The sequence below is a fragment of the Sarcophilus harrisii genome, chromosome 5 (genome assembly GCF_902635505.1).
Source record: "Sarcophilus harrisii chromosome 5, mSarHar1.11, whole genome shotgun sequence".
NCBI lineage: Eukaryota > Metazoa > Chordata > Mammalia > Dasyuromorphia > Dasyuridae > Sarcophilus > Sarcophilus harrisii.
This window is the reverse complement of record NC_045430.1, coordinates 177567416-177594485: the sequence shown is the minus strand read 5'-3', so window position 1 is coordinate 177594485 and position 27070 is coordinate 177567416. Positions and strand designations below refer to the sequence as shown.

At 37.4% G+C, this 27070-nt stretch overlaps 1 protein-coding gene across 3 annotated transcripts in view; it reads right to left on the bottom strand.

Moving 5' to 3' along the window:
* STRIP2 (striatin interacting protein 2) overlaps positions 1–27070 on the bottom strand; it is a 72544-nt gene that overhangs the window by 8203 nt on the left and 37271 nt on the right. For all 3 annotated transcript variants that reach the window (XM_031939043.1, XM_031939045.1, XM_031939046.1), the window contains exons 17-18: positions 25141–25241; positions 14754–14820 (exon numbers count right to left, since the gene is read on the bottom strand). In XM_031939043.1, the coding sequence (XP_031794903.1) occupies positions 14754–14820; positions 25141–25241 (168 nt within the window). The remainder of the gene's footprint in view (positions 1–14753; positions 14821–25140; positions 25242–27070) is intronic.

Below are 27070 nucleotides of genomic sequence, written 5' to 3'. Positions count from 1 at the left end.
TCAGAGAGAGAACCATGGAGACTGAATGTGGATCAAAGCATATTACTTCCAAACAAATTTAGATTTGTTAGATTTGTAACATTTATTACAAATTTACATCCAGTACCACGAAACATTCAACTATTGGCTACCAGGCATTCCATGTCTACAGGGACATGAGTCAGAAGGACAATGGAGGCAAAAGAAATTTCTCAGCTGATATTTGAATAAGTTTCCTCTTATGACTTTTTGCTTGAGCATCAGAAAAGAAATTACATTCCTATATAATACTACTTATTTATGCAATGCTTGCAACTTTGCAAAAAAAAAAAAAAAGTTAAGTCTCTTTTTAAAACTTATTCTCATCTACCCTCTGCTAGAATCCTCTGTGTTAGATTGATTTAATATTCAGGAAACTTGAGCCCTTCAGCACCTCATCTCATCTACCCACACTCTGGTAGACTGCCCCGTTCCCAAGCAGGAGACAGAGGAGGAAAAAATGGCAGATGGTCCATTCTCACCAGATGGCTCCTTTCCCTTCTAGGCTTCATGTCTGTCTGTGAGCATCCAACCAATAATAACTGGTGGATTTCGGATTAGACATAGGTATCCACTCTTAGTAACATTTTATAGTGACAGAATGAAATATGGCTTATGTGATTTTAGAACTGCAGAGGTATATTAATCATCATTACCAGAATGATCTCTTACATTTATGTAGGATTTTTCAGGTCATAAAGTGCTTTCCCTCCATTATCTCATTCCGATTAATGGCTTTTATGGGATGGGCCAACATCATAGATTATGGGATTTAAAGCTTGAAGGTACCTTAGAGATCAACAGGTCCAACCCTCTCACTTTACAAATGAGGCTCAGAGATGACATGACTGGCCCAAAGTCATGGAGGTAATGAATAGTACAGCCAATATTTGAATCAAGTCCTCTGTCCCCCAAATCCAGCACTTATTCCAAAAACTCATAATCATAAAACATTGGCAGACCTGCCAGGTTAACTTAGTAATCATAGACTCAATAGATATCAAGTTGGAACGTATCTCAGAGACCATCAAATTTAACACCCGCACATTACAGATAAAGGAATTGAAGCTGAGAGACATTATTTGACTAGGGCAATATAGGAAGTAAACATCAGAGAAAAGATTTGAACTGAAGTCTTTTGATTGCAAGCCCAACTCTCTATCTACTCTGATACTCTAAAGTTCTTAAGAAAGGAAAAAGAAAGGAAAAACTGGGAAATATGTACCAGTATACCCTGGTATCTAGTGAATCATGAATAGCTAAGATCCTTGTGGGCATTAGGATTTCCTCAGGTGTAAGGCATAAAGAGTGGCACACTGGAGCTTAGGGCAAGTTTACCTGCCCTGTGATAAGCTGGCAGTATCTGCTTTTAAACTGACCCAGGCAAACCAATCTTAGTGTCTCTGAGAGCAGGGTTTGACTCCTACCCATGGAAACTTGTATTCCATGGCAAAGACCAGTCTGACATTATCTGCCCAAACAAGTCAAGTTGTAATAATAGTAATAATATAGACACTTATATTGTGATTTAAGGTTTGCAAGACCCTTTGCATATGTTAATTTGTTTGATAATTGTATAGATTAGGTAAAAGATCAAAGGAGATCATCAATCATGTAGGTACTTTCTAAACCTCAAAGTACTATTTCAGTTATTTTGCTGTTATTAAATTATAATTGTGTTACTTTTTGTAATCAGTGGAGGAGGCATTTTACTAGTTGTTTTTTTTAAGGTGAGTCCAAGTCCTCAAAGGGGTTATCCCTCAACACATTTCATGGTCTCAATCAAAACTATTAGGAGAGCCCTCTCAGGACAGTCACTAGAACATCCATGTCTTTGACCCAGAGATCTCACTACTGAGCATCTTAAGTTCAAGCCAATTCAAAGGTTTCATATGTGCCAGAAAATTCACAGTAATACTTTTTATGATAGCAAAAAGTCAGGGAGGTAGCATATGGATAGAGCACTGAGTCTAAAATCAGAAATACTCTCATTCCAATCCAGCCTCAGATACTAGTTATGTCTTTCTGGGCAAGTCACTTACTTTCTGCCTCAATTGTAAGATGGGAATGATAATAATAGTACCTACCTCACAGAATTATTGTTGAGGATCAAATCAGATAATAAAAATACTTAGCACTGTGTCTGGCATATACTAGATGCTTTAAAGAAAATTCTTTTCCTCCCAAAACAAACAAACAAACAAACTCACTGGAAACAAACTAAACTAGGCAATTTATATAACAAATAACAATTAGGGAATAAATTAATCAGTTATGGATAAGAGTATTATAGTGGAATTTTAATGGGTTGAAAAAAATGATGAGTATGATGAATTCAGAGAAACATGGGGAGATGAGTAAAAGTGTAAGTCAGAGAAAAAAATTCCCAATGATTATAACAATGGAAATAAAAACCACATAAAAAGGCAACTGAGCTCAAGATTAATTATAACAGATAATTTTGATCTCAGAGAAAAGATGATGGAACTTCCCTACTCTCAGTAGAGAGCTAGGGATTATGGGTTTGGAATTCTCTCACTCTCTTTATGGGGGTCACAGTATGGTTTTGTTTTTGACCTTTTTTTGAGTGGTGGTATTGTTATAAGAGAGGATGAGGGGGTAAGGTCTGGAAATGACTGGAATAAAAAACACAAGTTATCACTAAAGTTTCAAAAAAGAGAAAAAAACCCTTATACCTCCCTTATTATCCAACATCTACAATAATAATAAATTTAGTTTGACAAATATGTATTAAACACCTACTACATGGAAGTAATATAGTAAATGGTCAGAATGCAAAGACAAAATAATAATACTCATTATTAATAAATCTGTTGTTAATAATGAACAATAAAATTCATATTTATATGTCTCTTTGGGATTTACAAAGCCCTTTTCTCACAATCCCATGAAGCTGGTAGGACAAGTATTATTCTTATTTTGAAGAAGAGAAAAATAAGGTAGAGAGACATTAAATAATTTGCCAGTGATCACAAGGTGAAAAAATTGGGACTCTCACACAGGGCTGGCTTTCTAAACCCAGCAATTTTCCCATCGTGGATGAACTGCAATAGACCTGAAATTAAGAGACTGGAATCTGGTCTCAGTTCTGCCACACAATAGCTGGACCTCAAGTTCTTTTGTAAAATGAAGGGGTCGGATGACATGACCTGTAAGGTCCCATTCCAGCTCTAATGTTCTGTAATCTATAATTTATTCCATCCTTTTCCAGCTAGTCTAACAATGAATGTTTGAAAGAAGGCTGGCTGGCTCTGCCTAAAGGCTGGCCCCAGGGGACTCCGGAAAAGGAGCCCCAAATTTTCTCCTCCTGAAGATGGCCTTATCAGGCACAGACTACTCTGTGCTTTTCCTTCCCAAAATATTTTCTCTAGAGCCTTAGTGTAGACTAACCCTCTTCATTTTGCTTCACAGTAAACTGCCTAGGATTTAAAAATAATATAAGCCTGTGAATAGCCTTTTCTGGAGACCTTAGACGCAAATGTGTTTTGTCTCTTTTGCAACTGCCATAGCAGGCCTTCCATCAAAGGTCCCAGGAGGCATTTCTCTCATGCAGGCCAAAGACTAATGTTCTCTCCCATGGCCCCTTAATTCTTTGTGAACTTTTTCAAACTGGCTAAAAATATCAAATTGAATTTTTCCCCCTTCCTCTTTAATGCAAATCACCTTATCTCTTCTTTTGTCTGTCTCCCTTTTAGTAGACAGGTCAGAGTACCAATGAATAATATATATTTAGGTGAGTGAGTCTCTGCAAGAACATATTCCATGTGTATCACATGACCTATAGAAATATCAGCTCTGAAATGTCAACCTGACAATCATTGACCAAACCGGAGCCCTGGGAGCAGGGCCCAGCCCAATATAACATGCCCCTTCATTTCTCCAGAGCCATGCAGAAAAAGATACACATTCCTTTCCGGAGAACATTTTTTTTTCTAAAAAATCAAAAATTTAGAGATTTCCAAATGGTTTAGAGGTTGTTTAAATTAGGTGTCAAAATTGTGACCTAAGGGTCCAAAGCCCGGTAAAACTCCCAACTAAAATCTAATGGAGAAATGTTTAACAAAATAAAATTTTTAAATAAAGATAATGATCATTTATGGTTTTCTAAGTCAATAGGCAGCCAGCTGGTAGATATATGTTCCTATTTGAATTTGACATCATCTAGATGATTAGAGAATTTTAGAAAAAGAATAATTTATTTTAAATATGTTGTCTTCTAGAGACGAAATACATTAATTGTTGCTTCCTGATTGTCCAGGGCCATTTCTAAGATATGAGGAAAGCTACTAGAACCTCCTTCCACTTACTGTCCCTAATTCTGTAAGACAGCCATGTTGTGCTCACGTGAGCCTACAGGCATTTCAAACTCAATGAGTCCAAAACGGAATTCATCAGATTTCCCCCAAAACCCTACTTCTCTTCTTTATATTCCTATTTTTGTCAAGGGCACAACCACTTCCAACCATTCAGGCTCCCAACTGGGAATGAACTATTCTTAAAAAATTATTTAAAACTTGAATAGAAAAAGAAAACATTGTCATACACAGAATATATGAAAGGATTCAAAATATGATTCATTAAATTTCCATTTCAAGAAAACCTATATAATAAATGCCATATATTGTGATCAGAGCTGTCCATCTTTGCTTCTTTATAGGTTTTCTTTTGTTTTCTGCTATGTATTTTTTTACTTTATTCTTTTTTTCCCCCTTTCATCCCCTCTATCTTCCCCAATAAGGCTATAATTGTGTACACATATTTATATACACATACACATATACACATACATATCTTTAATCATACACATATATAGACATAAACACTCATTTACATCTATGTTATGGCCATACTATGCTTCTTTTCCTATTTCTCTGAAGGTAGAAAACTTCACTGTTCATTAAGTCAACTCTTTCTATACTTTTCTAAATCTATCACCTCATCATTTCCTATGTGACAGCAATATTCCAACCTTATACTATCTAGTTATTTTAAATAATCTAAAACAAAACTGATCTACATGACTGATATATAATGTAGTTTCTCTATTTTTTCCTCTTTTGACTAAATCTATTTTAATTTTAACTTTGTCTGAGAGCAATGATTCTAATCAGTTCTATTCCTGATCATTATTATGTTTGAGTGTATATATCGTTTACTTTCTATCTCTGCTGACTCTGTTTTACTTCTACCTGCTACCTAGTATTGCTGTTACTTAAGCTACCACTACTCCATTTTTCCCCTCCCTCTTTACCCCATTCTCATCCACCCACTTTTCTATACCACCCCCCTTATCTTATGCCTTCCAGCTCTTATTTCTTTATAAATTTAGAAGACTTTTATATTTCTACCTCTACATGTATTGTCCTAAGCCATTCTGGGACTGAACTGATTCTACCCTCTCTCTTCCTCCACACCTTTCCAGTCAGTTGCTAAGTACTTACTGTCAGTTCTTTTTCACATCAACAGCTAATATTTGTATAATACTTACTATGTGCCAATCACCATGCTAAACACTTCATAATTATGATCTCATTTGACCTCACAAGAAACCCATTTTACAGATGAGGGAACTGAGGCAGATATTAAGGGATCTGGCCAGGGTGTCACAGCTAGGAAGCTTCTGAGATCAAATTTAAACTCTGGTTTTCTCATCTGCAGATCCAGCACTCTCTCTATTGCAGCACTCTTGCTCCTTGCCTGCCCCCATTCTGTTCACATGACCACTGCCCTAATTCTGGCCCAGTTGCTTCTTGCTTGGTTTTTCTGCCTCTGGTCTTTCCCCTTTCTAATCCATTCTCCAACATTTATTGAAACAATATTCCAAAAGCCAAAATCTCCTCCCTTCCCAGTTACAAAAGTTCTTTAGAGACTCTAGACTTAAATGCAAATTCCTATTTGGCATTTAAAGCCCTTCTGGTTTTAGTCTAATCCCCATACACAAAGTTCTTTTCCCACTTCCACAGGCTGTTCCCCAGGCTGGAATGCAATCCTTCCTCACCTCCATTTCTTAGCTAGCTTCCTTGAAAGCTCACTTCAAGTGTCCCCTCTAACACTAGGCTTTTCCTGACCCCCAGAAGCTCACTAGCTGCTGATCCCCCTATCACTTGCTCCCAAATTACTTTGTACGAGCTTGGCATATACCTTGTATTTGTTTATAATTTATTGTTTCCCTTAATATAATTTGAGCTCCTTGAAAGAGGTTTCTGGGGTTGTTTTTATTTTGCTTCATGTGCTTAATATGTTTGACATATTGATTAAAGGAAGAAGACGGCCATTTATTTTGGCCAGAGAGAATAAGAATGATTGGTACTACGTGTACACAGAATTTTAGAACTCAAACCTTATGATGGAACACACAGCTCACTCCTTAGCCAAAATAAGTAAGTCTGTGTCGGCATTAAGATCTACTTTATTATTTAGATGAAAAAAGCTACATGTATTGATTACTAGCATTAAGTCTATTGTTCAGTAGTTTCAATCACGTCCAACTCTTTGTGACCCTTTTGAGAATTTCCTTAAGATACAGAAGTGATTTGCCATTTCTTCTTCCAGCTCATTTTATAGATGTAGAAACTGAGGCAAACAGGGTTGTGATTTTCCGAGTCACACAGCTAGTAAGTGTCTGAAGCTGCATTTGAAGTCAGAAATATTCTTGACTCCATGCTTGGTATTCTATCCACTGTGCCACCTAGCTGCCCAGCTTTAGAATGAAGAATTAAATTCAAAAGATTTTAGGCTTTCTTTTTCCCCACTCTCTCTTTCCAACTACAATCTCTCCCAACTTTCTGCTTTCTATTCCATCTAGTTACTATTTCACCTTTCCCCTTCACTTCTTGAACAGAGTTATCTAACTCTTCACTACCTAGGCTTGAGAGGCAATTTGGTGTAGCAGATGGAGTCAAAATTAGTATAAAGGAAATAGGGAAGCACCTGGATATAGTGGAAAATTGTTCTAGATATCGAGAAATAAGATTTAAATCTTGTTTCTGACACTTATTGCTTGGGTGATCTTGTATAAGTCATTTAACCTAGAACCGGAAAGTTGGCAAGAGGAGCTATATGGAATAGATTAATACAACCTTTCCAGAAACAAATTTAGAATTCACTTGATTTTAGTTTCAGAACAAAAAAGCGGGGAAAAGAAGGCCACTGGTAAAAAAAGATGGCCAGTGAAGCATAATTGGAGGGGGTCCATTATATAAGGGGAAACTTTCCATGAGTTTGGATGTGAGTTCAATCTATTTCCACTAACTTCTGAACAATCTTGTTCCCGTTTTGAGCCTTGTGCACCTATGTGTTTATAAGAGGAGTTGGTTACTATAGTTTGTAAAATATCAAGTACTAACATTCTCAGAAGTGGAGGCGACAAACTAAGTAAGATATCACCAGAATATAGCCAGGACCTTCTTGTCAAGAGAGTAGGGCACAAGAGTTACACTAAAAAGAAGTTCCCTTTTCTAAAGATGGGATTCTTCTAGCTACAGGTCCGATCAGCTGGGAGCTCTTTGAGATAACTAAATGTACATGTTAAATTTAATCAATTTTGAATCTTCCAAGCAGATGGCTTAGTGAAATCTTCCTTTGATAGCTTTTCATGGCACTTTATGTAGTGTTTGTTAGGCAAATGTTGATATAACTTATCTTAGATCCATAGGTTGTTACATCTAGAAGGGTTCTTACATCTGGAAGAAATTATCATGTCTAAGCTTTAATTTAGAATTAAGAAATTTAGACCCCCAAAAGTTAAATCACTTGACCAGAGTTATGTAGCTAGTTAGTGACTGTAATACATGATCTCTAAGACTCCTCCCAGCTTGAATACTTTATGACTTTATCTTTTTCTGCAGGAAAATTCCCCCTTCATTCCATTACTCCCTCTATCTTCTTTGAACTACCATTCAGGGGAAGAATAGGTTCTTATTGAGCTTATCAGAAAAAAAAGGAAACAAAGTTATGATTAAAATGGGAGCTATGACTCATTTTTATATTTAAAATTGAGATCTAGAGCAAATTGACTTGCAGTGAAACTAGTTTTCTAATAAATTCTAAGTTGATTCAAAACTTTGTTGTTGCTGCCGTTTAGTCATTTTCAGCTGTGTCTCACTCTCTGTGACCCCACTTGGAGTTTTCTTGGCAAAGATACCAGAGCAGTTTGCCATTTCCTTCTCCAGCTCATTTTACAGAGGAAGAACTCAGGCAAACAGGGTTAAGTGACTTTCCCAGGGTCACACAGCTAATAAATACATGTCTCAGATAGAATCTGAACGCAGGTCTTTCTGACCTAGGCTTGGCATTCTAGCTACTGCGCCACCTAATTGCCCTGATTCAAATCTACATGACAGCTAAAATCCACAAGCCATTTAGTGACCCTGGCACAGTAATAGAGTAGGAAAACTAGAGTTCTAAAGGCTTAAAGAAATGCATAATAAATACTTGTTTCCTTCCATCATTCATCCCAAGACTAGTTGCTATTGCTATTTTAAATCATCTTTTTTTTATGTTCTCAGTCTCAGGAGAGCAACAACAAAAATCCATTATGTTCAGAATCTAAGTATCATCACAAATAATCCAATAATTTGCTATCATGCAAAGCCACCAGCAAATAAATGACCTTCAACTTTGTGACTTTTATTACTGTCCAGTTCTTGGTGAATCAGAATGGGAAGTAAAAAGTAAAAAGCTATAGTCACCAATCCTGACCACCAGATGACACTGTTGTTTCATAGGAAGCCTGGAAATCTTGTGTAAAATTCTAGCACCAATCCATAGATATGTTTGCTGGTTCAGCTACCCTCAAAGCCTTAGAAAATAAAACAATCTCCCATATTAAGTTTACTCCAAATTTGCCTCTCAGGGAGTTACATCGATTGAGACCTGAAAGAACTATATCCTGTCTCCAATTTACCAATTGGTCTACATTCTAAAAGCTAATCTGGTGGATGAGGTGTTTGGGAGGACTCCCACATTTGGCATGGAGGCTTGCTGAGCCGTTTTCAGGGCTGCTCATTCACTCTTGGTGTCCACTGGACTTACCCAGCTCTCGCTTGTGGCTCCAAGAAGCTGTTCAGGAGCAGCAGATATACCCAGTAAACCACCTAATTCTTAGAACATGGGCTAAACTAGGTAACAGTGCAGTCTCAAACCTGCCACTGAGTTGGAAGGCTGTCTATCCCAGGCAAGTGAACATTTTCCCTACTGGAACAGAAGGATGTAAACAACTTGCTCCAATGGTCATGAAGGCGGCTGAAACGGGTGTTATGAATCACTTGGAGATTATCTACTGTATTCTAGCTCATCTTTAGCCCTTCAGCCTACCCCCCACTCTTACCCCCCTCTCCCCAGGAAGGCAATTGGAGAGTTAAATGACTTGCCCAGAGTCAAACAGCTAGTGTTAAGTGTCTGAAGTCAGATTTAAATCCAGGTCCTCTTGATTCCAGGGCTGGTGCTCTATCCACTGTGCCATCTAGCTGCCCCATCAGCAGTCATCTTGACTTTTGTCCTGCCATTGGATTTTCATGACTCAGTAAAAACAGAATGAGGATGACAACTTTGTATAGCTTTACCTCACTCAAATCCAAATTAGGCACAAATAAAACAAAGAACAAACAAGAAGTCTGTCAGTTGATACTCAGGATACATATTTCCTATGGTTAGATTCCCAAACTGGCCCCCACAGGCTTATTTAAACTAATGCATATGAAATATTGTCTTAATAATGGCAACTCAACCACATGTAACATTGTTTTTACAATAAAATTCATTTGGACTCCAGGAATACAAGTTCTCTCTACTTCAGAAGTGAGATGCTATGGGCTATTACAGAAGGAAGGAAATGACAGAATCTGGCCCATGTTCCAATGTAGTTGTAAAATATTATTTCTTTGTTCTGTATTTATTTACATTAAGAGAAGGTTCCTCTCTGAACTAATTGAAGCTTTCTTTTGGCCAGTGGCAGACAGGAGCAGGCTGTAACACGTTACCAATTAAGAGCGGTTCAGACCAGCAGGAAAACAAAGTAAGAACTAGTTGGGACAAGAACCAACTAACCAACCGACAAGGATTCATTGAGGATCCATTAGGATACTGTCAGATATTAGGTTACAAAGACAAAAACAAAAGTCTTACCTTCATGGAGCTTATATTTCATAGGAAAGAAGATATTGGGGAGCATCTGGAGGGTGCAGTAAGTAGAGTACCAGCCCTGAAGTCAGGAGGACCCGAGGTCAAAACTGACCTTAGACACTTAACACTTCCTGTCGGTGTGACCCTGGACAAGTCACTTAACCCCAATTGTCTCAGCACACACACATACACATAATCAAGAAAGTAGGGATGGTTTTCAGTGAGAAGTCAATAAGATCATAGATTTATTAAAGAATCTATGTCTCTGCACAAAAGAACACATACACATTGGGGAGGACCTAAGGGACCTTTTCTATAAAAAAGATGTTGTTGCAAAATGTAGAAGGAGCAGGGGACTACTAGTCAGTACATCTAGGTACAAATTCAGTTCGGCTTTTTTTTTTTTCCTGAAGTTTTGTGATTTCAGAAAAGTAATTTTGCCTCCTTATAAAGTGAGGGGAAATCCAAAAAAACCCCAAAAGATTGCTTTTTAAAAAAAAAATTGTAAAGGCAATTAAATGGTACAGTAGGCAGAACACTGGGCCTGGTGTTAGGAAGATGCATCTTCCTCAAACATTAACCAGCTAGATGATCCTGGGCAAGTCATTTAATCCTGTTCGCCTCAGTTTCCTTATATATAAAATCAGTTAGAGAAAAAAATGGCAAACCACTCCAGGATCTTTGGCACAAAAAAACCCCCAACAAACCAAATGGAGTCACAAAGAATTGGACATGACTTAACAATAACAAATTGTACTCTTTTTAACTCTATGAGGGAACATAGAAGAATTAGAGAAGAATGAAAATCACTGTTTTCAGTGATAGATAGATAGTGTATTCAGTGAATAGATAGGACAATAGAATACCTGATGGATAGAAGACAGCTGTTTAATTTTTATTTTGCTCTTATTTTCCCTGCTTATCAAAATGATCCTTGAACCAGAAAGGACTGAATAAAAAAGGCCAATAGAGAGAGAGAGAGAGTCCCCAAGGTAAGTAAGAAAACAATAAGAAAGCTACTGCTGTTCTGGAATTCAAGGGTCCAGGCCTAGAGGCTTACATCTTAAGGAATGATCAGTGTAATTTATGAACATTTGTCAGTGATCTATAAAAACTCAAAAATGAGGGAGAGGTAACACAGGTCTGGAGAAGGAAAAATAGTATTTCACTTTTTCAAACAAGGAAAGAGAACAGGAAGGAAAGAAACAGAATCTACAAATAATGGGTCCAGGAGTTTGAGTCTGGCAAAATTCTAAATTCTGTACTTTATGATATTTAACATGTTTAAAATCAATGCTTTTGATTCATGTTTGTCTTTGTATCTCTAGTACCAAGAGCTCTCCTGTGCTATTATGTTTCCTCCACCCACACCTAGCACAGAATATGTAGGCACAAATAGGTGCTTAATATATATTTATTGAATTGAATTACCTATTTAATTTCAGTTCCCATGTAACCCAGGTAGAATAGAGATGCCTTGAGGGTTGGGCCGCTTTGTTATGTCTCTGTATTCCTAATACCTAAGTGCATAGTAGGTATATAATAAATAAATGTTTGTTGGATTGGATTGAATTAAAATCATGGATTACCTATACTGGGAATCCAGGTTCATTTGTATGAATAATACCTTTCCAGGTCATTTTTTCAATAGATTTGACTAATTTTCCTCAGGAGGGATTAGGGCAAAATGTTTTCTGTAGAGCACACATAATTTACACAAAACATTAGAAGGAAAAAGGCTTATGCATATCCTCCAGAAATAGCAGTTTAACACTATTGGCCAGGAAAAATTATCTTGCTGTTCAGTCAAAATGCTGGCACAAATTCAGCTCCATGATTCATCCTCCCCTCTCTTTGGTATTTATTCATTCTGCCGAATTAAGTGCAGAGATTTGTCACTGAAGTGACAAACTTTTTGGCATTTTATAATACCATTTCCTAAGGCATAAGGGGCAATGGTCTTGATTGGAAGAAATATCCACCAGTACTGGCCATAGCAGATCTCAAATTGTATTATAAAAGTGGTAATTATCAAAACAATCTGGTACTGGCTAAGAAATAGTGGTGAATCCATGGAATAGATTAAGGTACAGGTTACAGTATATTAAATGACCAAAATAATCTAGTATATGATAAACCCAAAAATCTAAGTTTTTGAAACAAAAATTCATTATGTGAGAAAAACTGCTAGAAAAACTGGAAAACAGTATGACAAAAACTAAGTATAGATGAATATCTCATACCGTATACATAAGATTAAAATGGGTACATGATTTACACATAAAGGGTGATACCATAATCAAGTTAACAAAGCATGGAATACTTTTATCTGTCAGATTTATAGATAAGGGAATAATTTAAGACCAAAGAAGATATAAAATGTAAAATAGATAATTGTGATTATATAAAATTAAGGTTTTGCACAAACCAAACAATGCAACCAAAATAGTAAGAAAAGCTGAAAATTTTGTAACAAGTATCTCTGATAAAGGCCTCATTTCTCAAAAAATAAAGAACTGAGTCAAATTTATAAAAATATAAGTTATTCCTCAATTGATAAGTGATCAAAGAATATGAACAGGCAGTTTTCAGACAAAGAAATCAAAGCTATATATAGTCATGTGAAAAATGCTCTAAATCTCTGTTGAGAAATGTACATTAAAACATCGCTGAGATATCACTTCACCCCTATCAGAGTGGCTAATATGACAAAAATGGAAAATGTTAGATGTTGGAGAGAATGTAGGAAAATTGGGACAACTGGGACACGAATGCACTGTTGGTGGAGTTATGAACTGATCCAACTATTTTGGAGAGCATTTTGGAACTACGCCCAAAGGGCTATAAAATTGTATATACCCTTTGGTCCAACAATATCCCAAAAACATCCAAAAAAGGGGAAAGGAAAGGATCTATTTATATAAAAACATTTATTGCAGCTCTTTTTTGTGTTGTCTAAGAAACAGAACTCAACCGGATGCCCATCAATTGGGGACTGACTAAACAAACTGTAGTATGTGATTGCAATGGAATATTATTGTGCTATAAGAGATGAAAAAACAGAATGATTTCAGAAAACCATGGAAAGACTTAACATACCTGTTACATAGTGAAGTGAATAGAACCAGGAGAATGTCACACATAGTAATAGCAATATTGTTGAAGAATTGTAAATGACTTAGTTATTCTCAGTAATATAGTCCAAGATAATCCCAAAAGACTAACAAAAATAGCTTATTATCTGCCTACAGGGAAAGAACTGATATTAACTGAATACAGACTGAGGCCTCTTATTTTTCACTTTCTTTCATTTTTTTCCTTTTTATTTGGGTCTTCTTATCCAAAATGACTAATATGGAAATATTTTATATAACTGCATATGTATAACCTGTATCTGATTATTTACTAAATAAGCGGGGTGGGGAGGGAAAGGAAATAAGAAATAGAACTTTAGATAAAAAAATTTTTAAAAGAAAAAATACCCACCAATGATGAAGCTACAGAACTTTTGGAAGTAATCAAAAAGTATAATAATAATGATGATGATGACAAATACTGTGCTCTTATAACTGACATATTTATATAGAACCTTCATATTCATTTATACATACACATCCATATAGCCCTCCATATGTATTCATTTCCATAGATCCTGGAAAGGAGGAAGTGGAATGTACCAAAGGTATCATAATCTTCCTTTTTATAGATGGAAAAACTGGGATAGAGCGAGTAAATGTTCTGGCCAAAGACGAGGAGCTAATAAATGGTAGCGCTAGGACTGGAATACAAGAGGCATTGTGATCCTGGCCTCTTGATAAGTCTTTCTCCATTATACCATAATAGCCTTGTATTTATTATTTGTACAGTATTTATTAATCTTTGCCCCTCTCTTATATCTCTCCCTGTCAAATGATATATTCAACTTTCTAATGCTTTTCCTCTCATTCACCAAAATCAATTTCTTTGCCTCATCAGTTATTTATGTTGCTCTTCTCTGAGAGAGCATGGCATTAGACTTGTAGTCAGAAAATTTTAGAAACTTGCTGGTTAAATCTTTTCACTTTGCAACTATGTAAAATAGGAATAGATAGTAATTATACCTAGGGACAGCAAGTTGGTATAGTGGATAGAACACTGGACGTGCAAGCAGGAAGACTCCTTTTCATGAGTTCAAATCCACCCACAGACAATTACTAATTATTGACCCTAGGAAATCACTTAATCCTGTTGACCTCAGTTCCCCATCTGTAAAATGAGCTGGGGAAGGAAATGGCAAACCACTCCCATATCTTTGCTAAGAAAATCCCAAATGGGGTCATGAAGAGTTGGACAAAGTGATTCAACAACAACATAATTATACTAACACTATAGAATTGTTGTGGGGAACAAAGGAAATTAAATATGTTGAGTATTTTGCAAATCTTATCACACTACATAAATATTGTGTCCTATTCCTATTCTCCTATTCTCCAAGCTTCTTCCAGCATACCTGAGCAATCACTTGGACACAGAAGGAATGAAGAACAAATACTACCTTCTTCAAACTGTTTCTCCATCTGTTTCAAAGCTTTAAAAAATCCCCTTTTTCTTACCAGGCTTTCAGCAGTAAGGTCTGGCAAATCGTGGATGGTACAGGAGGGATAATCCAGGACTGAGATGCTAGAAAGAGAAGAGATGAGGATTTACATGTGAATTCTACCAAACATTTAAAGAACAATTAGCCCCAATGCTTTATAAACTATTTGGAAAAAATAGGGGAGTGAAGGAGTCCTACCAAATTCCTTTTATGACACAGACATGGTACTGATACCTAAACCAGGTAGGTTGAAAACAGAGAAAGAAAATTATAGACCAATCTCCCTATTGAATATTGATGGTAACATCTTAAATAAGATATTAGAGAAGAGATGAGGAGGACCAGCATTAAGGAAGCATACCAATAGATGAGTCAAAGATCAAAGATACTTCTCCCACCAAGATCCCACTGCCTTCTGCATTTCCAGCAACAAGCCATGGCCATTTGCCCCATCCTGTGGGACCCAAAAGGACAAATTCCAGGGCCAGTCTCTCCTAAATGGGTGAAAAGGGCTAGAAACTACAGAGGTATAATAGATTGCTTGTTTATTTTTTCTTTAAGTTGTATAGACTGATCTATGGAGATACTTCCCAAACCCAAGTAATCCAATCCAATAAGTTTTTATCGAGAACCTTCTATGTGCAAGGCACTGAGGATACAGAGAGAATGAAAAAAGTTCTTGACCTTAAGGAGGCTACATTCTATTGGGAGAACACAACTTCTAAACAGAGCCATATGTACTGGATAACTTGAAGAAGAAGCGAACACTAAGTAATCAAGAGGGTCAGGAAAGGCTTCCCATAGGAGACGGTAAATAAGCCTAGTTTGAAAGAATCTAGTGATTCTAAGAGGTAGAGATGAAAATGGAGCTCATTCCAGGTACAGGAGACAACACGTACAAAGACATGGAGGTGGGAGAAGATGCTAAGTTTGGGGAACAGTAAGTAGTGTGTCTGGAACAAACTTTGTGAAAGAGAATAATGTGCAGACTGGGATGGGAGGCTGCAGCCAGATAGCACTTCCCAGGGTGAAAGGCTGAGGGAGGATAAATGTTCTCCTGGGCCTCTTACAGCATCTCTTTCAAAAGCCAGCAGCTTGTGAGTGTGAGCCTTCTGAGGAAGCCAAGATTCTCTCTCTGCGCCCTCTCTGAAGCAGAAGCTTTGAGTGGGGACAAGGGGATAAAGGAGGGATTTGGTTCTTATACCCAGGACCAATCTGGCAGTTCAAGTAGAGTAACAGGATACATCCCTGAGACAGGTGGAAGATGGAGTTGATAGAGGCCAGCAGAGAACACAGTATAGCATGCATGGGTCAGAAACTGAAATAGCTAAGGGCTGAAAACGAGGGGCACAGATTTCAACTGTTTGCATTTTCAGAGCTCTGAGGTTTGGCTTAAACTACCCCATGCTTCCGCTTCTTCACATGTACAATGGCATCTAATGACTTGAGGACAAGAGGACTGAATTCAAAATCGGAGAACCTCTGACACCTTAAGAAGATCCCCTCCACTCTTTCTGGGCTATTACTCTCTCTTTTTTTTTTTTTTCCTCCTTGCTGTCCAATTTTTTTTTTTCATTTTTTTAATAGCCTTTTATTTACAGGATATATACATGGGTAACTTTACAGCATTAACAATTGCCAAACCTCTTGTTCCAATTTTTCACCTCTTACCCCCACCCCTCCCTAGATGGCAGGATGACCAGTAGATGTTAAATATATTAAAATATAACTTAGATACACAATAAGTATACATGACCAAAACATTATTTTGCTGTACAAAAAGAATCAGGCTCTGAATTATTGTACAATTAGCTTGTGAAGGAAATCAAAAATGCATGTGTGCATAAATATAGGGATTGGGAATTTAATGTAATGGTTTTTAGTCATCTCCCAGAGTTATTTTTCTGGGCATAGCTAGTTCAGTTCATTACTGCTCCATTAGAAATGATTTGGTTGATCTTGTTGCTGAGGATGGCCTGGTCCATCAGAACTGGTCATCATCTAGTATTGTTGTTGAAGTATATAATGATCTCCTGGTCCTGCTCATTTCACTCAGCATCAGTTCGTGTAAGTCTCTCCAGGCCTTTCTGAAATCATCCTGTTGGTCATTTCTTACAGAACAGTAATATTCCATAATTTTCATATACCACAATTTATTCAGCCATTCTCCAACTGATGGACATCCATTCAGTTTCCAGTTTCTAGCCCCTACAAAAAGGGCTGCCACAAACATTCGTGCACATACAGGTCCCTTTCCCTTCTTTATAATCTCTTTGGGATATAATCCCAGTAGTAACACTGCTGGATCAAAGGGTATGCACAGTTTGATAACTTTTTGAGCATAGTTCCAAACTACTCTCCAAAATGGTTGGATTCGTTCACAACTCCACCAACAATGCATCAATGTCCCAGTTTTCCCGCATCCCCTCCAACAATCATCATTATTTTTTCCTGTCATCTTATGGGCTATTACTCTCACTGGTAAAAATGAAGGTGTGGGTCTAGTTTCAAAGGTCCTTTACAGCTCTAAAGTTGCTTGTTGTTTCTTGTCTTGGTTAGAACTGAGATTTAACTGGTGTAGGAAATACTCTGTATTAATGCGGAACAGGAACTGAAATTCAGAGTCTAGAGAATCCTGAGTGGCTAAGTGATCTCTCCAGGGTCACAAAGTTAGCATCAGAGATAGGACTTGAAACTTGGGTCTTCCTAATTCCAAGACAAGCTCTCTAGCCACTAGGGCACGCTGCTTCTCCTGTGATCTACCTTGTATAGATAAAATTACATCATAGATGTGAAATGTGTAATTCTGATGGCTCTAGCATACACAGCCTTTTGCCATCCCCTCCTGTCGGTTGTTTCTCAAGTCTGCAGGCTTTCCCCAAAGGCACAACTTTCCAGGTACCTACAATGACAACCTAGTATAAAACAACATGAGGAGTGGCCATCCTACCATCCTCAAACAGACTGCAAACGTGTTTATGCTGATGCAGCCTAAAATCAAATGAACTAAAAGAATAAATGTAATTTGAGGCACCAGAACATCTAGAACATGGGAAATGAGAGTCCTGGGGTTTTCAGTATTTCACATGTAATACTACAGCTTGTTTTAGATCCTCCCACATTTTGGGAGGAACAAATGGGAACATATCCAGAGGAGAGTGACCAGGGTGGTAAGGGAACTCAAAACCATGCCAAAAAAGGATCTGTGGAATGATCTAAGAATATTTGTCCTAGAGAATCAAAGACTTAAGAAGGACATGACAAATCTTTTAAATCCTCTAAGACATCTGTGATGTGGAAGAGAGATTATCTTTATGTAGTCTTAAAAAGGATATAAGTTACTGGGAGATAGATTTGGATACCACATTAAAAAGGAACTTCCCAACAACTAGAGCCAATCACAAAGAAATGGATTGACCTTGTAGGAAATAATTCAAAGGTGGAAAGGACATCAGAAGCACTTAGTACAACCTGTACCAGAACAAAAATCTTTTCTACAATGTCCTACTTTAAGTGATCATCAGATCTTTGTCTAAAAGCTTCCCAAGGAAATCCATTCACTTTTCAATATATACTTATTAGGCAGTTTTCTCCACAGCAAGAAGAAATTAGCCTTTCTATATCCTCCACTTACTAGTACTATCAAAATTTACCCTCTACGGCATATGACACTTTCCAATATTTGGAAAATATTTCTTCCTTAGTTCAAATGCAGACGTAGCATTATTAGAAAAGTTCAAAAATCATGTTTCTCTATTTGGGATCAAAGAGAGTATTGTTTCTTACAAAAGAGAAATTGTAGGGAGAAGTGATGTGATCAGAAAATTGGATCTATCCTCAAAAGTAATCTCAAATGCCTTATTCAAAAACATAGTCTATCTTAGCTGATTTCAGAAAAGCCTGAAAAGATTAACATGAACTGATGCTGAGTGAAGGGAGTAGAATGAAGAGAATATTATACACAGTAGCAACAAGACTATGTGATGATCAATATGACAATTAGCTTTTCTCAGTAATAGTGATCCAAGACAACTTCCATAAACTTAGGATGGAAAATGCCAATCACCCCGAGAGAGAACTATAGAAACTGAACATGAACTGAAATATAATATTTTCTCTCTTTTGTGTGTGTGGGGCCTGAGGGTGTGTTTGTTTTTTATTTTTTATGTTTTCTTCCCTTTTGGTCTGATTCTTTTTGCACAACATGACAAATATGAAAATGTTAAAAAAAAAATTGAACATATTTAACCTATATCAGATTACTTGCCATCTTGGGAAGGAGGGAGGTAAGGGAGAGGGGAAAAAAAATTTGGAACACAAAGTCTTACAAAAATGAATGTTGAAAACTTATCTTTCTATATCTTTGAAAAAATAAAATACTATTGAAATTTTTTTTTAAATAAAAATAAAATAAAATTTAAAAATATATAGGTCTGATTCCTTGGATATGGTATTGTAAGAAAGGCTTGGTACAGACCAATGGGGGCTCTAAAGGTTGTGTTCAGGCAGAACCTGAGGTCCCAAGGGAGTTATCCTTAACATGTAAGCCCACAAGAAGTTACAGAAATTTGGGGATGCCAAAAATTACTTTCCTGCTGATACTTATAAGGCTTTTAAGAATTCTCTGCTAGTAAAGGACTTTCTAACTTTCAAAAACTCCATTGCAGATAAATGTTTTCAGATTGAGGAGGGCAGATACCTCACCAGAGATTTTAGATTTCTTAAAATATCACAGGATAATAAATAACAATGCTTTCAGAAAAACTTGGGGAGACTTACATGAAGTGGTGCAAAATGAAGGGAGCAGTACCAGGAAAAAATCATACATGGTAATAGCAATATTATATGATGATCAACTGTGAATGACATCCTCAGTCATACAATGCAAGACAAGGGTGATGAAAAATACTATCTACCTTTAGAGAAAAAACCGATGGAGTCAGAATGCAAATTAAAGCATACCTTTAAAACTTTCTTAATTATTCTTGAGGGTTTTTTTTTTTACTGTATTTTCTTTTGAAATATAATTAATATGGAAATGTTTTGCATGAATGCCAATGTAATCTATTTCAAATTGCTGGCTTACTCAAGTAGGGGAGAAGGAAAGAAAGAAGTGAGAATATTGGAACTTGAAGATTTAAAAACATATTTTCAAATTTTTTTATTGCATAAAGTGAGTAGAACCAAGAGAACATTGTACACAGCAACAGAATTATGTGATGATCAACAATGATGGACTTGGCTCTTTTCAACAATGAGGTGATTCAAGGCAATTCCAACAGACTTGTGATGGAGAGAGCCATGTCTATCCAGAAAGAGAACTAGAAAGACTGTGAATCAGAGCATAATATTTTCACTTCTTTTGTTTGCTTTATTTTTCTCATGTTTTTTTTTTCTTTTACTTTTTGATCTGATCTTTCTTGTACATCATGACCAATAATATGGTAATATGTTTAGAAGAATTGTACATGTCTAATCTAATTCCTTGCTGCTTAGGGGAGGGAGGAAGGAGGGAGAAAAATTTGGAACAAAAAGTTTTGCAAAGGTGAATGTCTGTACTTGGAACAATAAAAAACTATTAAAAAACAAAAACAAACAAATAAGGAATGCAGCTGTGGACCACTTAAAAAATTTTTTTTTGCATCCTTAGGACCTTGCACTAATAGATGTTTAATAAATATTAATTTTTAAAATTGAAAAAAATTACTGACATGTAATTTAGAAAAAATAAAAAAGAACTTTGATCAAAACTATTAGCAAAAAAAAAAGAAGAAAAAGAAAGAAAGAAAAAAAAGTCACAACACAAACCCAAATAACTATTTCCCCTTCCTGAGGAGTAACTACAAAATCACATCATCAAAAGGGGGGTGAGGGGGAAGATGAAAGGAGAAACAGAAACAGAGAGACAAAGGGGGGAGGGAAAAACGGAGAGGGGGAAATGAACAGGGAGAAAGGGAGGGAGAGGAGGAGGGGAAGGAGGAGAGAGGGAGAGAGGAAAAGGGGGAAGGGGAAGAGGAGAGAGAAAGGAGGAAGGGGGGAGAGGAAAGGGGGAGGGAAGAGGGAGGAGAGAGAAAAGGGATTAGAAACAAGCCATGTCTTATTTTATTTGATTATCACTCTAAAAATACAACCCTTCTGGCCTAAAATGGGCCAACATCATAGAAATATTAAATGATTCAAAAACTTCCCAAAGGAGATTTAAAAACACTAATCTAATTGGGTCAATTTGGAAATGGGCAGGAAATGGGTGTCTTGGAAAAGCAGAGGCTAGAACAAGGGAATCCTAGAGTCTGAGCTCCTCCTCTTCCTTGAAAAGACAAAAACCCTTATCTAAGGAGCAATTCAATTCATTAGATATTTGAGTGCCTCCCACAGTTCAAAGCACTTTACTGGTGCCACTTATCAGTGAGGGATGTGAAGTAGGGTTAAAGTCTCTTGGCCAAAAAAAAGTTTAAATCCTAAAAATGAACTAGGACCCAACCTACCAAGCCCTTTTCAGTATCTCTCCTCATTCAGACCTTCAGGACCCACAGCTCCCTGCTCAAAACTGCCCTCTCCATTCAGGATCCCAAATTTCTGTTTACTTCTCTACTTTCCCACTCCCCAGAGTGATCCTTCCAATGCCCCATTCCAAAGGGCCTTAATCTCATTGAGTTTATCCATTTAGAAAATTATCTATATTATATAGCTGTCCTTCCCTTTCCTCATCTCCCACATTGATAAAGGTTTAATATATTAATTCTCTTAGGGGGTATTTGAATTAATTTCTGTTTTAATACTACGACTTTACATAAGGTATTTTACTGCCTACACTGTCCCATCCATTTTCTCATTTATCCTCCCAACACCCCTGTACAGTAGATAGAGTCTCTATTATTTTCATCTTATAGTGAAATCAGAAAGGGAGAAAATAATGATCTTATGGTTTAAGCAGTGGTTCTTAAAGTGTGGTCCCTAACAATCTTTTGGAGTCTGAGAATTCAAAATTATTTTCGTAATAATACTCAGATGTTTTAATATTTAATACCGCATAACCCACAAAACCAAAAACTAATTGAGGTATCCTCAATTTTTAAGAATATAATGGGATTATGAAAAGATGCTCCAAATCAGATTAATTAGAAAAATGCAAATTAAGACAACTCTGAGATACCATTACACACCTCTCAGACTGGCTAGGATGACAGGAAAAGATAATGATGAATGTTGGAGGGGATGTGGGAAAACTGGGATACTGATGCATTGTTGGTGGAGTTGTGAATGGAACCAACCATTCTGGAGAACAATTTGGAACTATGCTCAAAAAGTTATCAAACTGTGCATACCCTTTGATCCAGCAGTGCTGCTACTGGGCTTATACCCCAAAGAGATACTAAAAAAGGGAAAGGGACCTGTATGTGCCAAAATGTTTGTGGCAGTCCTTTTTGCAGTGTCTAGAAACTGGAAACTGAGTGGATGTGTTATGCCAAAGTTCCCTTTTAATGGAGTGACTAGTTCCTCCAATTGTCCTATTTTGTAATTCTGCCTTAGGTTATAACCGTGCCCTCTTAATGGTTGAGATGAAGGTTTTATAGACATTCCTTAATGTCATTAGAATATCAGTAACCTCCCTCTATTAGGTTATCCCCACCTAGGTCCCTCTATTATGTCATTGTTCTTGTTATTTCATAAAAAGCTCGCTGCCCCGATACTTGGGGCTAGACTCTTTTGAGATGATAGTCTCATCTAGCCCTGGGAACATGGATGCATTGGTCCCAGTATTTCTCTCCATTTAATAAATTATTGAATTGGTCTCTAATCTCTGTCTTGCTCAATTTCTTCGGCATTACAGATGTCCATCAATTGAAGAATAAATTATGGTATATGAATGTTATGGAATATTATTGTTCTATAAGAAACAACCAATAGGATGATTTCAGAAAGGCCTGTAGAGACTTACATGAACTGATGCTGAGTGAAATGCGCAGGACCAGGACATCATTATACACTTCAACAACAATATTATATGATGATTAATTCTGATGGATGTGGCTCTCTTCAACAATGAGATGAACCAAATCAGTTCCATTTGTTCAATAATGAATAGAACCAGCTACACCCAGCGAAAGAACTCTGGGAAATGAGTGTGAACCACTACATAACATTTCCACTCCCTCTGTTTTTGTCTGCTTGCATTTTTGATTTCCTTCTCAGATTATTTTTACCCTATGTCTAAGTCTGATTTTTCTCATGCAGCAAAATAATTGTATGGATTTATATACATATATTGTATTTAACATATACTTTAACATATTTAACATGTTTGGATCTACCTGCCATCTAGGGAAGGGAGGGGAAAAGTTGGAACAAAAGGTTTTGCAAGGGTCAATGCTGAAAAATTACCCATGCATATATCTTGTAAATAAAATGCTATAGAAAAAATAACATAATGGGGTCCTGAGGCCAAAAAGGTTTGAGAATCACTGGTCTGGTTGCTTTCATCCTTCATTCTTGAAGTGGAAAATATTCAATATCCAGAGTCAGGAGACCTGAGTGTGACAGTAATATATTTTGTGATTTTGGCTCTTAGTTTCTTAATCTGAGAATAAGATGCTCTCTGGGAATCTCTTCTGCTCTTGATGCTGATACACGATGTGTATGACCCTAAGTAAGATCCTTTCTTGCACTAGAATTCTATGATTTTATGGCTTGCTTGAAGTCACAGAACTAATAATTAGTTGAGCTCAGACCCAGGCTCAGATCTTAATTTAGGTCAGTATTCTTTCCCAAATGCAAAAAGAAAAAAAAAACAAAAACAAAAACAGTTCTTTCTAGAGAACTCTTCAAAAATAAAAGGCTTTTTGTGATAATGGTGAAATTTTAGACACTTCGAAGAAAAGAGGTAGATATATAGGGCCTCCTCCTCCGCCAGACTCCCTTAGCAGTCATGTACTTTTCTTGTAATTAGTGCCTAACGCTAACCATTCCTTTTGATCTAAAACACCTCCTCAAAACTCATAGATGTTCATTCACACAAGTCCCATGATTCATAAGTGAAAAGCAAGCAGGCTGCTGCCATTACATAACTTCCTTGGATCACATCATTTGAAGAGCACCTGCTCTTGCCTTTTAACCTTAAGGACCTGCTCTGGCCAGAGGAAGAAAGAAAAAAAAAACAGTAGATCAGAAAAGGCTTTCTAAACCTCTCCTGCTCCTGAGGTCCCCCTAGATGTGGCACTAGAATGACTCAAAGGCTCTAGGATTTCCATCTTGGCTGTAATTTCATCCAGCTCTCTCACTTCCTCCATGAGGGAAACCAAGGCTTAGAATAGGAAAGTCATGGCGCAGCTGGATAGCAGTGGATAGAACACTGGTGCTGGAGTTGGGAGGATCTGAGTTCAAACCTCTGACACTGGCTAGCTGTGTGACCCTGGTCAAGTCACTTAACCTTAACTGCCTCTCAAAACAAACAAACAAAAAGAGAATATGACCTAGCTGGATTCAAATGAAGGTCTTATAATTACATCCCATTGTTTTCTTTTAAATCATGAAGGAGCAGATATACAGCGTTATACTTTTGCAAAAACTTCTGGCTTCCCTAGCACTATGTACTCATTCAGACCTAGAACTAAAGGTAAGACATCAAGAACTCTACTTCCCATTCCATTATCTCCACTACCCCACCCATCCACTCAGTTTCTTCCATCCCTACTTATTGAGGTACTGCCTTCTTAATTGGACTTCTAGTTCTATGTTCTTCTACCCAACCCTCTCCTAGGGTCAGAGTGTTACAAGAAGACCACCCAACCTCAAAATAAAATAAAATCCTTCCCAAGTGCCTAATAAGATAAGCACATTCACCAGCAGAGTTTCATTTCTTTAAGTTTTGGGGGCATATTGTCTTTCAAAGTGGCTCATTAAAATACAAATGTGTCTGGGAAGGGTTAACACCTAAATTCCTGTCAGTTAATTTTCAAAGATGACAGCTAATTAGCAGAGCCAGTAGGGCCCACTAGGGATTAAGAATCTGGAGTGAAGGCAGGGCTCTAGGAAATGAGAGGCAGAGACAATTCCATTCAATTTCCAAAATACAAACTGCCTTCATCCTAATTTTGCACACAGAATCCCCAGACCAGAGAGCAAATAACAAGCCTCTTGGTACTAAAGAAGCCCCTATGTATGTTGCCCCCCATTAGAAGGGTGACTTCTTAGAGAAACTGTGTTTTTTATTTCTATAGTACTTAGCACAGTGCTTTGAATATAACCAATATTAATTATTAAATTCAATGAATATTTATTAAGCATAACATTATAAATTTAAAACAATCAATAATTGTGATTATAATTTTTAATTTCATAAATTAAACATTTTAAATTATTAAGAACAATAATAACTTAAATGGTTTTTTCATTCATTCAGTTACCTGTTTTTGGCTGTGATGTAGGATAAAATATTTTGATTGAAGAATTTCAGGATCAAGGGAATACAATTGGCAAACACCAGGTGTTGAGACACATATTCAAACTAAATCAAAAAAACAAAAGGAAGTTGTGTGTAAACATGGTTCCTGAACAGGCAGGATGATGGCGACGGAAAGAAAACACACATAAGCTTAATGAGGGAACCTGAATCCTTCCTATTTTTCAGTCACTGTTAAGGACCATGCCTAGGTGGAAGGGCAGGTCAATTCTCTGAAAGACTCCACAGCTGTGGATTGTGACACTTGAGGGAGCTGTGGAGCAGCCTTTACTGACACAGGTGTTACTTGTAGACTGAGAACGAGATAAATTGGAGGCTGAGGGACGAGGAGAGAAGTCAGACAACGCAATGGCCTCTCAGTCTCCTTATATCCTCATCATCCGCTCACATGAAGAGACAGGTCTGAGTTAGGCCTCCAGCAGCCACTGGCAGCTGGCTCCGTATCACAAGAAGTCACATCCATGGCACCAAGTTTCCACCTCCCATTTCCATAGCACTCTACAATTCACAAGGTACTTCCCTCACAACTCAATGATATTACTGATTTGTCCAGGGTTGCACAGTTCATAAGTGACAATACTCATTTCAGGGCTTCTAACTTTCTTTGAGTCTAGTTCTACCACACAACATGGTTGCTATATCTGGGGTGACTCAATCTTCTGCCCTATCCTGGAATTATTCTTTCTCTAGGCATCAGTTTTCCAATCTGTGAAAGGGGGCTATAGCTCTTCAACCCTCGCTACACAGCAATTGGGTAGTAAGAGGACTTCATAACAAAAAGGAAAATGTGACGGCAGACAGAAGTGATGAGATGCTTGCAAAAAACAATTTAAAAATCCAGGTAATCACAAAGTGGCGTGTTTTTTATTCATCCAAAAGGAGCTGAGGAATTCCCTCAGGAAGAGCTATCCTTCCTAGCACTAAACGTCTGGCCCACACTGGCCCTACTATTCCAGATTTAGACAGGGCAGGTGCACTCAAGCCCCAACAACTGCAAGAGAGAATGAAAGGGGGCACTAGGCAGGGTAACTACTCAGTTACCAAAAGTCCTGTGACTTTTGTGCTCATAATCTTGGGAGGGAGCCAGGAATGGTCAAGGTGTCAGAGATTCATTTCATTTTTCTGAGATGGCACAGACTCAGTGCCCGAGTGGAGGATGGGTTTGAGGGCAGCGATAGTCATGGCAGAGAGTCATAGAGACCCAGATGTCATTAATATTTACAAAGCATCTAATATGCACCAGGCACCATTCTAATAAATACTGGGGATGTAAAAGACAAACAGGAAAGGATGTTGTAGTGCTTCTTAGAAGGATGGGGGGAAGGGAACACTCATTCTTTGTGCAATATTAAAGCTGAAAGGGACCTTTGACATCATCAAGTCCGACTTCCTTGCTCAAGGAGCAAGTTGAGGTCTGAGGCATCTATAATTGCACAGCTAATTATTGGAAGAAGATTAGAATGCAGTTCTTTCCCTTCTGATCCCCAAACTAGCAAACACTATATTGAGTCACCCATCCTCCAAAATATATAACATTTCTTTAAGTTACTTAATCCCAGTTGTGCTAAAAGTTAAAAAAGTTCCAAGCTTTCCCTGAAGAAAAAAAGGAAAAAAAGGTATCTTCATTGGCAAGCTCCCTTACCCTGGCCTTATGCCAGGGATAGAGCAGGAGTGAGCTCAGTCATAGACTCTTAAGAGTGGGGAGGCACCTCAAGGGCCATACTGATACCTGAAAATAAAATCTCTTTTGTTGTTTTGTTTTTGTGAGGCAGCTGGGCATGCCCAGAGGCACCCAAATAATAAGTGTCAAGTGTCTGAAGCTAGACTTGAATTTGGATCCTCCTGACTCCAGAATTAGTGCTATAACTACTGTG